Below are 12,448 nucleotides of genomic sequence, written 5' to 3'. Positions count from 1 at the left end.
TTCCTTTTCCTTTTCTTTCTTTCTCTTCTTTTTTCTTCCTTCTTCTTCCTTCTTCTCCTTACTGCTGCTTCCTCCTCCTTCTTCCAAGCCAGCGGCAAGAGCAGGGGGCGCACAGGGACGGCGCGTGCAGGGGAGGACAGCCGCGCGTGCCGGCGGACGGCGGCGGTGGGCCGCGCTTACGGCGGCGGGCAGCGCTAACGGCGGCGGCGCGGCCGGGCTAAGGGGTACTCGGGGGTGGGGGCGCGCGGTGGCTGGGGCTCGCCGGCGTGGGCGCGCCGGGGAGCCATGCGGTTGGGCTGGGGGTGCTCGGGGGCGGGGGCGCGCTGTGGCGGGGGCTCGCCGGCGTGGGTGCGCTAGGGAGCCGCGCGGTGGTGGGGTCTTGCCGGCGGCCGCGCGCCGGGGAGCCGCGCGGTGGGGCTGGGGGTGCTCGGGGGCGGGGTCTCGCCGCGTGGGCGCGCCGGGGAGCCGCGCGGCCGGGCTAGGGGGTGCTCGGGGGCGGGGGCGCGTGGTGGCGGGGGCTCGCCGGGGGCGCGGCGGAGCGGCGCTGGCGGCGCTAGCCAGCAGGGGAGGCGCGGCGGGCGTCGGGGTGCTCGGGGGTGGGGTCTCGCCGGCGTGGGCGCGCTGGGGAGCCGCGCGGCCGGGCTGGGGGCTACTCGGGGGCGGGGGCGCGCGGTGGCGGGGGCTCGCCGGCGTGGGCGCGTCGGCCCGGCGGAGCGGCGCGGGCGGCGCTGGCCGGCAGGGGAGGCGCGGTGGGCGTCGGGACAGAGCAGGCGGCTAGGGTACTGGGGGTGGGGGGGGATTTTGGGCCGGCGGTTTTATTTTAAAAAAAAATTTGCCGAGTGTAAGCCCCTTGAGCACTCGGTAAATTTTTTTTTTAATTTTTTAAAACTTATTTTGCCGAGTGCCAGCGTCAGGCACTCGGCAAATTTTTTTTTATTTTTGAAAATCAGCTTTGCCGAGTGCCCCCTGGGCCGGCACTCGGCAAAGTCCACTTTGCCGAGTGCCCCCCATGGCACTCGGCAAATTTTTTTTTTTGATTTTGGGCCTAAATTTTTTTCTGTGGCCTTGTGACAGTATTTAAAACTCTATTTTAAAATTTGGGGCAATTTTGACTTTTTTTGATATATTTCATTAGTTTATTTCGTTTCGTCTAATTGTTTGGGATATTTCAAATTTGAACTGCAGGTACATGGAATAATGGACTTTGGTCATCCAAAAATTGATACTCATGATATTTAGGGTATGTTTAGGCCGTATCCAGAAAGTCACATGAAATCTCGAGTATCTCGTTGACGTAACATGTCGAGGTACTTGCCAGAAATGTGATTTTAAATTATATAAAATGCAAACGAAGTCCGAAAATCATGAAACTTGTCGATGCGTCGTGTTATCACATGTGGAGGCTGTGGTAAAAAATTGTAAATGTTTCGAGCAAATTGTGACGTCGGATGCCAAAAACCCAGACATCTCCACATGTGATCACACATTATTAGTTCTAACCTTCGGCTCTTAAAAGACTCAACGAACTTAGCGTAGCTCAGCTGGTTGGGTCTCTTGTGGTGGACCAAATGTAAGTTCTCGACTTGACATGGGTGCTCTAACCTTCGGCTTTTAAAATCAAGACTCGAAAGCGAACTGAGCGTAGCTCAGCTGGTTGGATTCCTTGTGATGGAACCTGCCCACCCGGGTTCAAGTCTCTGACTTGACACGTGTGCTCGTATTTTCCTATATTTATTTCAGGATTTAACGGCGCTATTCTTTTAGTGGTAGGCGACATGTCCGTCGACAGCAAGGCGTCTGTGATGACTTCGTCAATCTCGAGATTTGCCGGTCCAACTCGGTTCTTCGGAGATGCTCATAGGGGTGAGTGTGTGCTCGTGTATGTGAGCGTCTACGTATGTGGGTCTCGAAAAAAAAGCAATTAAAACAAACAAGACGGGCAATCTAATCGTTAAAGCCTATTACTAGATGAGAGTCCGTTAAAAAAAAGATGATGCTATCAACGCTCGGCGAAGATCTCAGTTCACTGGACATGCCTGCCATATATCGCTTTTGGAGGATGGTGATCGGTACATGCCTGCAAATAGGATTAATTAATCTATTTTTGTCACAGGCCACATCATTTATCTCTGGCAGTAGCTAGTCCGGCGGTGGGTGGGCGGGGCGGCGAGGAGGTGGAACACCGCCGGCCGTGGTGGTGGAGGCGGCTGTTGGGAAAAGAGCAGGGGCGGGAGAGGCTCACGGACGACTAGTTGACGGAGCCGACGGATTAGCGGAGTGCGGGGTCGAAGGGCGAGGGTGGACGGTGGGGTAGGGCCACAAGGCGGTGCTTTGCCAGCGGCTGTGAGTGGTGGTGCGAGGCGGCGGCGGGAGGAGTTGCATGCTTCATGACCGTGTGCCCCGTCACGCGTTAACTGCCTCCATCATTTATTCTAAACCACATAGACCAAAAAAATTACACTCGCTTTCACTCTAATTTGAAATCGTATTTTTTAGACTACTAGGTAAATGCCCGTGCGTGGTAACGAGAACACATAATACCATGATAACATATGTATGAGCGTGTGTTATACTGTTATCTAAAATAGATACCGCAATCATAATGTTTCAATCAATATTACATAAGCCTTTACCAAAGATAGATAGTTAAGATATAACTCTAAATTTGAATGCAAAACTAAAACATCAACTTCAATTGTCATATCACTTCATGTCTACGATACGCAAAAGATAAGCTTGCATTTATTTAGGAATCAAGTGCTAGAGAAAGATAATCATAGATGGCACATAGATGGCATCAGAATTTGATTGTTGTTTTTTTCTTGTGATTTGTCCGATTTTCCTTGAAAGAAAAAAATACCGTAGATCTTGGAGTGCTGGGGTGCACGCAATCGGGCACAACAACGTCCTGCCAGTGGACGTTAACATTTCCCTTATTGTTGATTTTTTCCGTGATCTGTGCTTTCTGGATTTACCGAAAAGATAAGAATACCGCGACTATATGTTGGAGCGGGGTGCACGTGCATGCATCCATGCATGGAAAGACCCGAATGAACCTGTGAGGGAGGAGCGCGGGATAGAGCTGGGCAGAGCAGCCATGTAGGGGTTGGGGGAATTCCCTTTTCTGCTTCAGATAGTCATGGATCGCAAGAAGATTTTGGTCCTGCCGGGTAGATGTTGACAATCCGTATGTTTTAGTTGTATGAGCTGTTGATGAATTTGTGTTCGTGCCATTCGGAAGGGGACTCTATATTCCCTTTTCGAGAACACCTAGCGGCTACTAATTTGTTAGGGAAACCTTCGAAATGCTTCATAGTGAACCCTGTCGACCTCCCTAGGAAGAGGGTTAAGAGACTAGCTACCTCGGTGAAAAGGGTAAATCATGGCTCGCGGTGAAAGTGTACAAACTCTGCAGAGTATTAAAAACCGGTATATCAGCCGTGCTCACGGACATAAGCGGCCCGAAAAAAATGATAGAATAGTTGCTCACTTGATGATGATGTTATTAATGATGATAATTCTAAGGATGACTATTACTCATGTTTATGATCATGTGATTTAATTGGGGCTTGAGCACATCTAAATGCTAATATAGTGCTAAAAATTTGACTTATTAAAATGCTAACCGCAGTAAACCAGTGTCAGCCTTCTAAGCTTCACAAACCCATGTTATTCTTGTTGAGTACGAGATGTACTTACGTTTGTTTATTTTCATTATTTGGATAAAAATCCTGGATGGGTAATAGATGACAATGGTTATGAGGACTACCCTGAGGATTATAGACTTGTGCTTCACCAGTCGACATCCCTGTGAAGTTTTAGGCACTCATGGAGAGTAGTTATCTAGTTCTTCCGCTTTCATGATGGACTTGATATTATTGTAATGAATTATTGTTCGCGATGTAATAAACATTGTGATGATATTTTGTAATTTATCAGCTTATGTGTGCGACTGAGCTCTGGGCGCACATAAGATTTATGCATCCCATTTTATCCTTAAAATCGGGTGTGACAGATTGCTTTGTGGTGTCCCGCTGTATTCTTAGGGAACATCCACCCACTCATTTGGGTCCTGGATATCACAGTGTTTGGTTTGCGTGTTTGGCGGTGATATCGGAACAATGGCCAAAAGTTTCGCGAGAAATTTTACGGCTCCCATTCATCCCCCTCTGGTCGCCGTTTCGGTCCTTTAGAACATGCCATTGGGGTGAATTAGGGTGGGAAATTAGGGCCTCTTTGGTAGGGCTTCGCTCCTTGATTCTGTAGTTCTGCTTCTTGATTCTTTGGTGGAGTGAATCACATGATTCTAGTGGAAGAGCCAGAGCGGGATGGGAAGCAGGTGAGAATTAATTCTAGAGTGATTCTTGTGGAGATTGAATATAGAGTTGTGAGGAGTAGATCGTTTTAACTCCCAGCTCCCAAATGTAAATGGAGAACTGATGTAGTGTCAATTCGTCTTGCTGTGTTGGTGTTACCTTTTGAGTTTTTAGCCATGCCAAGCGCTAGCTAGTATTAGTGCAAAATCACGTATACTACCTAGGAGGTCCTCTTAGTTTAATTCGAAGGGTTTGAAGCGGCTATCCCTCTCAGTCCTATCTCCTAGAGCTGGCCACGATAATTCTAATAAATTCTATAGGAACTTCAGAGGTTTTATACCCTGTTGATTTCTAAAAGTTTTTTTTAAAAGACACTCAAACGAGTGTCACATCTGATATATCGGAAAACAAAGGTTGGTACAAAAGATGAACAAAAAGATACAAAACGACATCTAAAAATAAGAGTACATAAGACCAAATCGGTCGTCTTCTTCCTTCGAACATCCATCGCCTGCCAGAGTTTGAAGATCACCTTGTGAAGACAACAAAGAAAAGGGACACAGACAAGTTACCTTCTATCCTTCGGGGAGGAATTCTACTTTTACTTTTCATTAGTTTTGTTGGGTCGTTCTCTTTTTATGTGGTGCAAGGAAGAATCTCTTTGGGTGACAGAAAGATATTTAAAGGTAGAAAAGTCCGGTTCAAAAAGACTAGCAATTGCTGGTTAAAGTGAAGTCAGTCAAGAGAGGCAAACCTATCATATTAACGACATATCCACAAACAATCCGGACCGGACGGCACGTCGTCTCTAGGTTTCCCATGCATGTGCTGTGGACTAAAATACACAATTCTCCGGCCACGCGTGAGTCTTGGTCGTGACCACTGAATCCATCAGTGCCGAGGAAAAGGCAGGCTGAGGGGCCAAGCACGTACAACATTTATATGTCCCCTATAATGCATTCCCTTGATTAACTATTCAGTATTGCTATATGTTAATTGGGTGATTTGGGCTCTTCTATCAACCGAATTCTGTGGTCGATCAGGATTGTCTGATGCACGTACGCAGGGTAGATTCCTTGTTGATCTGACTTTTTTGTTGAACATATATATGATCAAGTGTGTCTGCTAGGTGCCATTCGTAACTACACATACTACTAGTAGCAGGCACGTCAGTGGTTAGTTATCTGGGAATTTGGATACCATATTTAATTCGTTGCATTGTCTTCACGTCAAACGTACCCTAATGACAGTGATCAAGCAAGTAGTGATGTGTCTGTGTATACCTTGGCGGCGAGGATATATCTGGAGGCCGGCGTATTTGACGTCCAGCTGAACTCGTTTATGGCCCAGCTCGTGCTACCGAACTCGTCGGCCATGGCCATGGTGTAGTCGAGGTACTCCGTCCTCATCCTAGCTGCGATTTTTTTTTCCTGAAATTTGTGAACAATTTGTTGATATTTGTGAACAATTTGATATATATTTCTTTGATATCTGGAATTCATAGAAATAATTTGTAATTTTTCTTTAAAGTTTGCCATATATTTGTATTATCCTCAAATTACACCACCGTTTCCAATAAATTACACCGAAGAAGTCATTGTAAATATAGTAATAAGTCAATGTAAATTTAGCTAGAAGACTATAAGTGCATGGGAAAAATTCAGTCGGAAGGGCCAAAACAACTGAATGTCACCTAGACAGATCCTAACTATTTAGTAGTTTAATTAGCTAGTCAATGATACTATTTAGGCTTTGATTATATATACTTTCTCCATATTACTCACTGTAAGATCAATCTTAGTGGGGTTTTATATATATCTTAGAATACAGCTTATCGGGATTTCATTGCTGCAGAAACAACTCATAGAAATTCTCCAATTCGATTTGGGTAGTATAGCGCTGAAAGGACAGATAAACAAAGTCCAGCTTTTCTCCTTCAGGCCCAATAGTAATTCTTGTTTTTTTTTTCTTTTAGAGGGAGCCCAATAAGATGGAGGTTATTCAAATTGGATCCGGGGGATGTGTGATGTTTTTATTCTAGGATATATATATTCATTGAGCTTTTTACCTGTATGACCCTAGAAAAAATGCCTCTTCCTTGTATGGCCTGTTTTTTTTTCCCGAACTTCCTTGTATGGCCTCAAAACGAATTTATCTTCCTTATATGGCCTTCCGTCGTATCTGTTAGGGTGTACCATTAGTTTCCCCACTGGATGACATGCGAAATGACTGAAATGCCCTTCTGCTTTCTTCCTTCGTATCCTCTGGTTCCTTTCCGCTGCACCAGACCAGGATCGAGCGGGTTCGAGAAAAAACGCCACCGCCGCATACATAGGGGAGATGGACGCCGCCGCCACCGGCCCTTCTACCACCAGATCCGCCGGATCCAAGGCCAGCCGACCTCTCTCCCATCGCCGACCGGAGAGCTCCGTGTGGAGGAGGCGCCACCGCCTGACTGGTAGAGCGAGCACGGCCAGGGCAGGTCCGGCGCGGCCAGCCCGACGCCCCATCAGGCGGCCCCTCCCCCGTCCTGTGCGGAGTGGCCGACCCCTCCAGCGGCAAGCCCGCGAGCCAACACGCAGCCCCTCCCACGGCCAGTCCATAGCGAGCGACCCCTCCCGCACCCAGCAGATGTGTTTGTGAACTATGACTGATCTTGAGGGACCAAATCTTTTTGAACGTACAATAATCATATGTTTTTTTCAAATATCCATAAAGCATAGCTTCTGAATTTCTTAGTGTTTTTTTCTTTGGCTTGTAACACATCTGATTGATAATATGTCTCCTACCAGGTTAGTGTACTCTCAAGAATAGCACAAGGATCTCAAATTGCTGATACTAACTCCATTGCGTCATCGCAAACAGTTTCTGTAAAAGGCTCATCTCTCCAGGTTACTATGATTCAGGTTACTCGAGCCTCCTTTATAATTTCTTATTTATTGTTAGTTTGACATGAAAATTTTTATTGCAGTGCTTGGTGAGTATTCTAAAGTCATTGGCTGATTGGGAGCAACTTCGAAGAGATTCCTCAAAGAAAGGGAGCATTGTTGAATCTCGTGAAGAGGATGATTCAAGGAGCTTGGAAACTTCAAATCCTTCAATTTTTGCAACTGTAATGCTAGGATCAAATCAAATATTGAGGGATTTTGTAGTCCAATCGCTAAAAGAGTTGGCTGGAAAACCTGCTGAACAAATCTTTGTAAACAGTGTAAACTGCCAAGTGATTCAATTGTTGAATTCTTCATCGCCCTTTGTGGCGTTTCTGCTGAAGAGCTAAAACAAACACCTGCTCGCTCGCTGTATGTGAGACCAATGTATGATTGAATTCGCACTTTTGTATGACCTTATTTATGTGAGACCGAAAATATGGTGGATTTGTGAACAATTTTTGTGTCAACCTATGGTTATATGCATTTGTGAAATTTTTTATGCATTTGATAAGCTCACTTTATTGCAATATATTTGTGTACTTGATTATGTGTCCTATTATGTAATGTTATTTGTGAATTTATTTGCTTGATATTACTCTAAATATACAACAGACAAACAAAACTATGCATTTTATTTTTTTCGCTAGGGGTAAAATGATCATTTTACCCTTGACTTAACACCGCTAAGTGGCAAAAACGGACGGAAGGCTATAGAAGGAAGGAAATTTCGTTTCGAGGCCATACAGGTAAGTTCAAGAAAAAAGAGCCATACAAGGAAGATATTTTTTTCCAGAGCCATACAGGTAAAAAGCTCATATTCATTCATCAATCAAGATTTTGCTCAAAAAACAATTCATCAATCAAGATACTCTTGTACACTTGATACTTCCTCTTTATAATTAGCATCAGTCACAAGTTGTTCATATCACCATTTCTAGCTAGGTCCACACATCGTGCAACCTGATTATGTATTTTCAGTGGGAGAGAGAATCTCAATGAAATGAATTCTCCATTCTTTCCCCTTAATTAAAAGCTGTGCGGTTTAATTATCCAAGGCTTGATCGGAACCTCAAGCCTCAGAGTGAGGACATGAAGAACGTGACGGAGCAAAACAAGGGCCACATTTCAGGGGAACATCCTCCCTTAAAGGCCGTGGCATGCACAGCTTATCTTGAGATTCACATCAAGATCTCATTCTTTGTAGGTTTGTAACCCAACTTCAGGGAAAAGAATATGTGATCAGAAACTCTCTCACCTCCTCGCTAGCTAGAAGACATGCATATGCCTTCCGAGTATATGTGTTCATGGGAACCAAAGGCATGCATCATGGGAGCTCACTCCATTCATTCGTATATATGCATCCAAAATCAGCTCTTGGGCAAAACTCTCTTGTTTGGAGATTTTAACCAGCTTCGTATTGCACACTCTTATTAGCACTTGCAATGTGGAGTTCCATGGTGTTTGGCTCTCTCATCCTTCTCCTGGCTACCAGGGCTTATGGTAATGATACTTGTTAGCTTTGGGCTTTGTGCCCATTTTCCTGAGTTCAGTCCTGTATTCATTTTTATCTCTCTCATCTCGTATAGCATGATGATGAAGATCGATGTTAAACTGAATACATGCTGATTGTAAATGTATTCCATTTTCATCTTCTATAGGACTTGGGAGGCTGGACATGCATCAGCTCCACACAGCACAACATCAACAACTGCACAAGAAGGTCGATAGCCAGAAGGTTAGTGACGCAGTTCTTTCTAGCATTCTCCATTAGTTTCTTCTTCATCATGGCCATGTCACACACAGACAGTGGCATCTTGCTTAGCTTGCTTGCATGTAATTAACTGGCCACATGCATGTCTAGTGTGTCTCTGATGTGTGTATTGCAGGAAGAGATACCGGCTGACTTCACGTGGCAACGACCACCACCATCTCCTTCCGGTCGGCGGCCGGCGGGGGTGCGCGACGACGCATCCAACAGCCGAAACCGCTTAGGCGGCAGCACTACACCGGGGCATCGCCTGACGGCGAGCACGGGACGTGCTGCTGAAACGGACGGAGAGGCGAAGAAGATGAGGACTCATCGTGGGCCTCGTGGGGTGGTGGCACCCAGATTAATCCACGAAGATTACGTCGGGCCCAGCGGTCATTCACCCAACCACCACCGGGCAATACCATGCGGCCCATGCAAGCATTGAGCAGCCCGGCCTATTTCAGTTTTCTCCGGTCAACACATGCTGCTTGTGTCCGGACATGCGTGTTATAGGTGGAGAGTAGTCCACTGGTAGCATTTAGGAGTTCAAGTTAACTTTTTTCACATCTTGATTAGTTCATCTTGATGAGTTTTAGATCGACCCAATTACCTGGAACAGACCAAAAACATGTATTCCTAGATGCAATACATGTAAACAAGGGACAAATATAATAATGAACTAATTAAGTTTCAAGTTGTGCCCATCAAGCTTGCACTTTTGGGGAAAAGTAAGGTGAAGTTTGCCATTCTTAGAATGAAGTAGTCGTCCATCGTCAACTCAGTTCTTTAGTTTTTTTTATTTGGTTTGTGAAATGGAATGAGTCGATTCATCACCACCCTATCCCTCACAAGATAATAAATAATATGAGTATGAGGAATAAGGTCATTTCACTAATTTGAGAAAGATTTGTCATGTATCACTCCATCTAAAATGCTTTGATTCCCGAAATGAACACTCCACTAATTTATTCTTGTTCATTGGTATGCATCACTCCATCTAAAATGGTTTGATTCCCAAAACAAACACTCTATTAATTTATTCTTGTTCATTGGCATGCATATAAACATCGTCAGGTTCCTAAAAACAATGTGCCATTTCCGCACCAGAGTGATTCACACATCCAGTGTGGCCCCTGTGTGTCGACATGTGACCTCTTAGTTTTGAAAAAAAAACTTATATGTTCTCATAAACCTTATAAGTATTGTAGTAATGCACGTGCGGCACATACGTGTTTCTGGTTATGATAAGTGATGTTATAGATTAATTTAGAAAGTTTGAATGTGGTTAGAAAAATGCAAATTAGATTGATTGATAGTTTGATACTAAGAAAGACTGTAACAAACCTCCTTACAAAACCTATAGTCTTAATGGATAAGATTTACAATCATTTTTGAGTGATCGTCCAGACAAAAAACTAACATACAGATTCGACAATTAATATCTACCAAAACATCGATTAGACAATTAATATCTTATTATGGAGATGTAATCTTCCATTGCCTTTTTATTGTCACACAAACTCCCTCTGTCATCGTGTAATACAATGTATTTCAAAAATTTTAAGTTGACTTAAGAGAGTACTCAAATGACGCATATACCCATAGATTAAACACAATTTTCCTCCTTAAATTATGGCTTCCTTTTTAACAACCTTTGCCAAACTTGGGTATGACAAATTATGTTTTAGTATAAATTTTAGAAGCACCAATGCACTATATTTCAAGGTGGGGAGAGTAGTATAACAAATAAGAAGACAAATATACTTTAATTTAATCTACTCCCCTTGTAGATTTCAAAATTTGTATCCGAATATAAGACATTCTTTTTTTGAATCTGGGTGTCACTTCATTACTCATTGGCTAGCATATCGTTAGCAACAATTACTGTGACACTTTCAGGCAAGGAGTTAGAAACTATCTCCTGACCTAGGGACAAGAGTTGTTTCGCATTAAATAGTCACACAAATTTGGCATGCACTATGTCGTTACTTGTTATTTATCAATCAATCTCCATTAAACACGCTAATGATAGTGTCTGATTATGAAATGAAGTGAGGGCACATAAGTGTCCTAAAATCTCTACAATACACTATATTACAGGATAGATAGATACTGCGTGGTGCTGGGATTCGAACCTGAGATCTGTGCCCTCACGCGTAGCTGCTATAACCACTCCACCCCTAAGTCCCTCTTGTTCACATACAACATGTATATTCCTTTGGTACTAACTTCTCAGGATTTTAAAATAAATATTTAGAACCCTAAACGGCTTCACATAAAAAAGTCATCAACTACAAAGTTATTGTTCTAATCGAGATCTACAACTTTGATGTTGGTGGTTTCACCATCCGAGGTCGTTTGACAAATTTAAATTTTATATCGTCAAAACTTCAACCATACTATTGGGACATCAAATGATTTCAAACGAAAAAATCATCAACTACAAAGTTGTAGTTCTCATCGAGATCTACAACTTTGGTTTTGGTCAATTTTTCATCCGAGGTCATTTGTAAAATTTGAATTTCAAAATTTTAGAACTTCAGATACAAATTTAGACCCTAAATGATTTATAATGAAAAAATTGTCAACTACAAAGTTGTAGATCATAGCGAGATCTGCAACTTTGCTTTTGATCATTTTTTCATTTCAGGTTGTTTGTATAATTCAAAAAAATTGAATTTTAAAATATAAGAGCTTCAAACAGAATTCTAGGACCGTAAATAATTTCAAATAAAAAGGTCATCAACTACAAAGTTGTAGATCTCATCAAGAACTATAACTTTGATATAAAGTTTGTTTTCATCCGACTTTGTTTAAAAAAGTTATGAATTTTATTGTGCTGCAGCATAAATTATCACCACCAGTTCGTATCATGAACCGTTAGTGAAATGATTTTCACCACCGGTTGGTACCACAAACCGACGGTAAAAATGGGTCGACCATCACTACCAGTTGGTAACACAAACTGGCTATAATGATTGGTTATCACTGTCGGTTCGTGTTACCAGCCGGCGGTGATAATAGTCCAAATTTTCATCAATGGTTCATGATACGAACCGGCGGTGATGAGTATCTTGGTCGGTTTTTAGCAAACCGGTGGTGAAAGTGGTGGCGGTGATTATCAGTTATGTAGTAGTGCTAGACAGATAGATAGAGAGATAAAGAGATAGATAGCTAGACAGATAGATAGATATAGATAGATAGACAGATAGATAGATAGACACATAGATAGAGAGAGAGAGATAGGCAGTGTTAGAAAATACTTAGTATTAAACACTTATATAGGATCTCTAGTTCTGATTAGGACACCTAATTAATCTTAACCTTAGAATTAGATACATCTCGGGTTTACCTTCGTTGGCGGATGAGGAAGCCATAAGCGATGACCTGTGCCTGTGAGATCCAGGCGGTGGTGAAGTTAGGGCATTCGGTGTCGACTCTTGACGGTGGTG

At 43.4% G+C, this 12,448-nt stretch overlaps 1 protein-coding gene across 1 annotated transcript; it reads left to right on the top strand.

The window, feature by feature from the left end:
- Positions 1-8,688: 8,688 nt before the first annotated feature.
- On the top strand, positions 8,689-9,441 carry LOC136501850 (uncharacterized). The gene is made up of 3 exons (XM_066497375.1): positions 8,689-8,746; positions 8,905-8,981; positions 9,133-9,441. The coding sequence occupies exons 1-3, from the start codon at positions 8,689-8,691 to the stop codon at positions 9,439-9,441; spliced, it is 444 nt and encodes a 147-aa protein (XP_066353472.1).
- The last annotated feature ends 3,007 nt before the right edge of the window (positions 9,442-12,448 follow it).

Source organism: Miscanthus floridulus, chromosome 13 (assembly GCF_019320115.1).
Source record: "Miscanthus floridulus cultivar M001 chromosome 13, ASM1932011v1, whole genome shotgun sequence".
In the NCBI taxonomy this organism is placed as follows: Eukaryota; Viridiplantae; Streptophyta; class Magnoliopsida; order Poales; family Poaceae; genus Miscanthus; species Miscanthus floridulus.
Note: the sequence above shows the minus strand (reverse complement) of the source record. Positions and strands in the feature narration are given on the sequence as shown.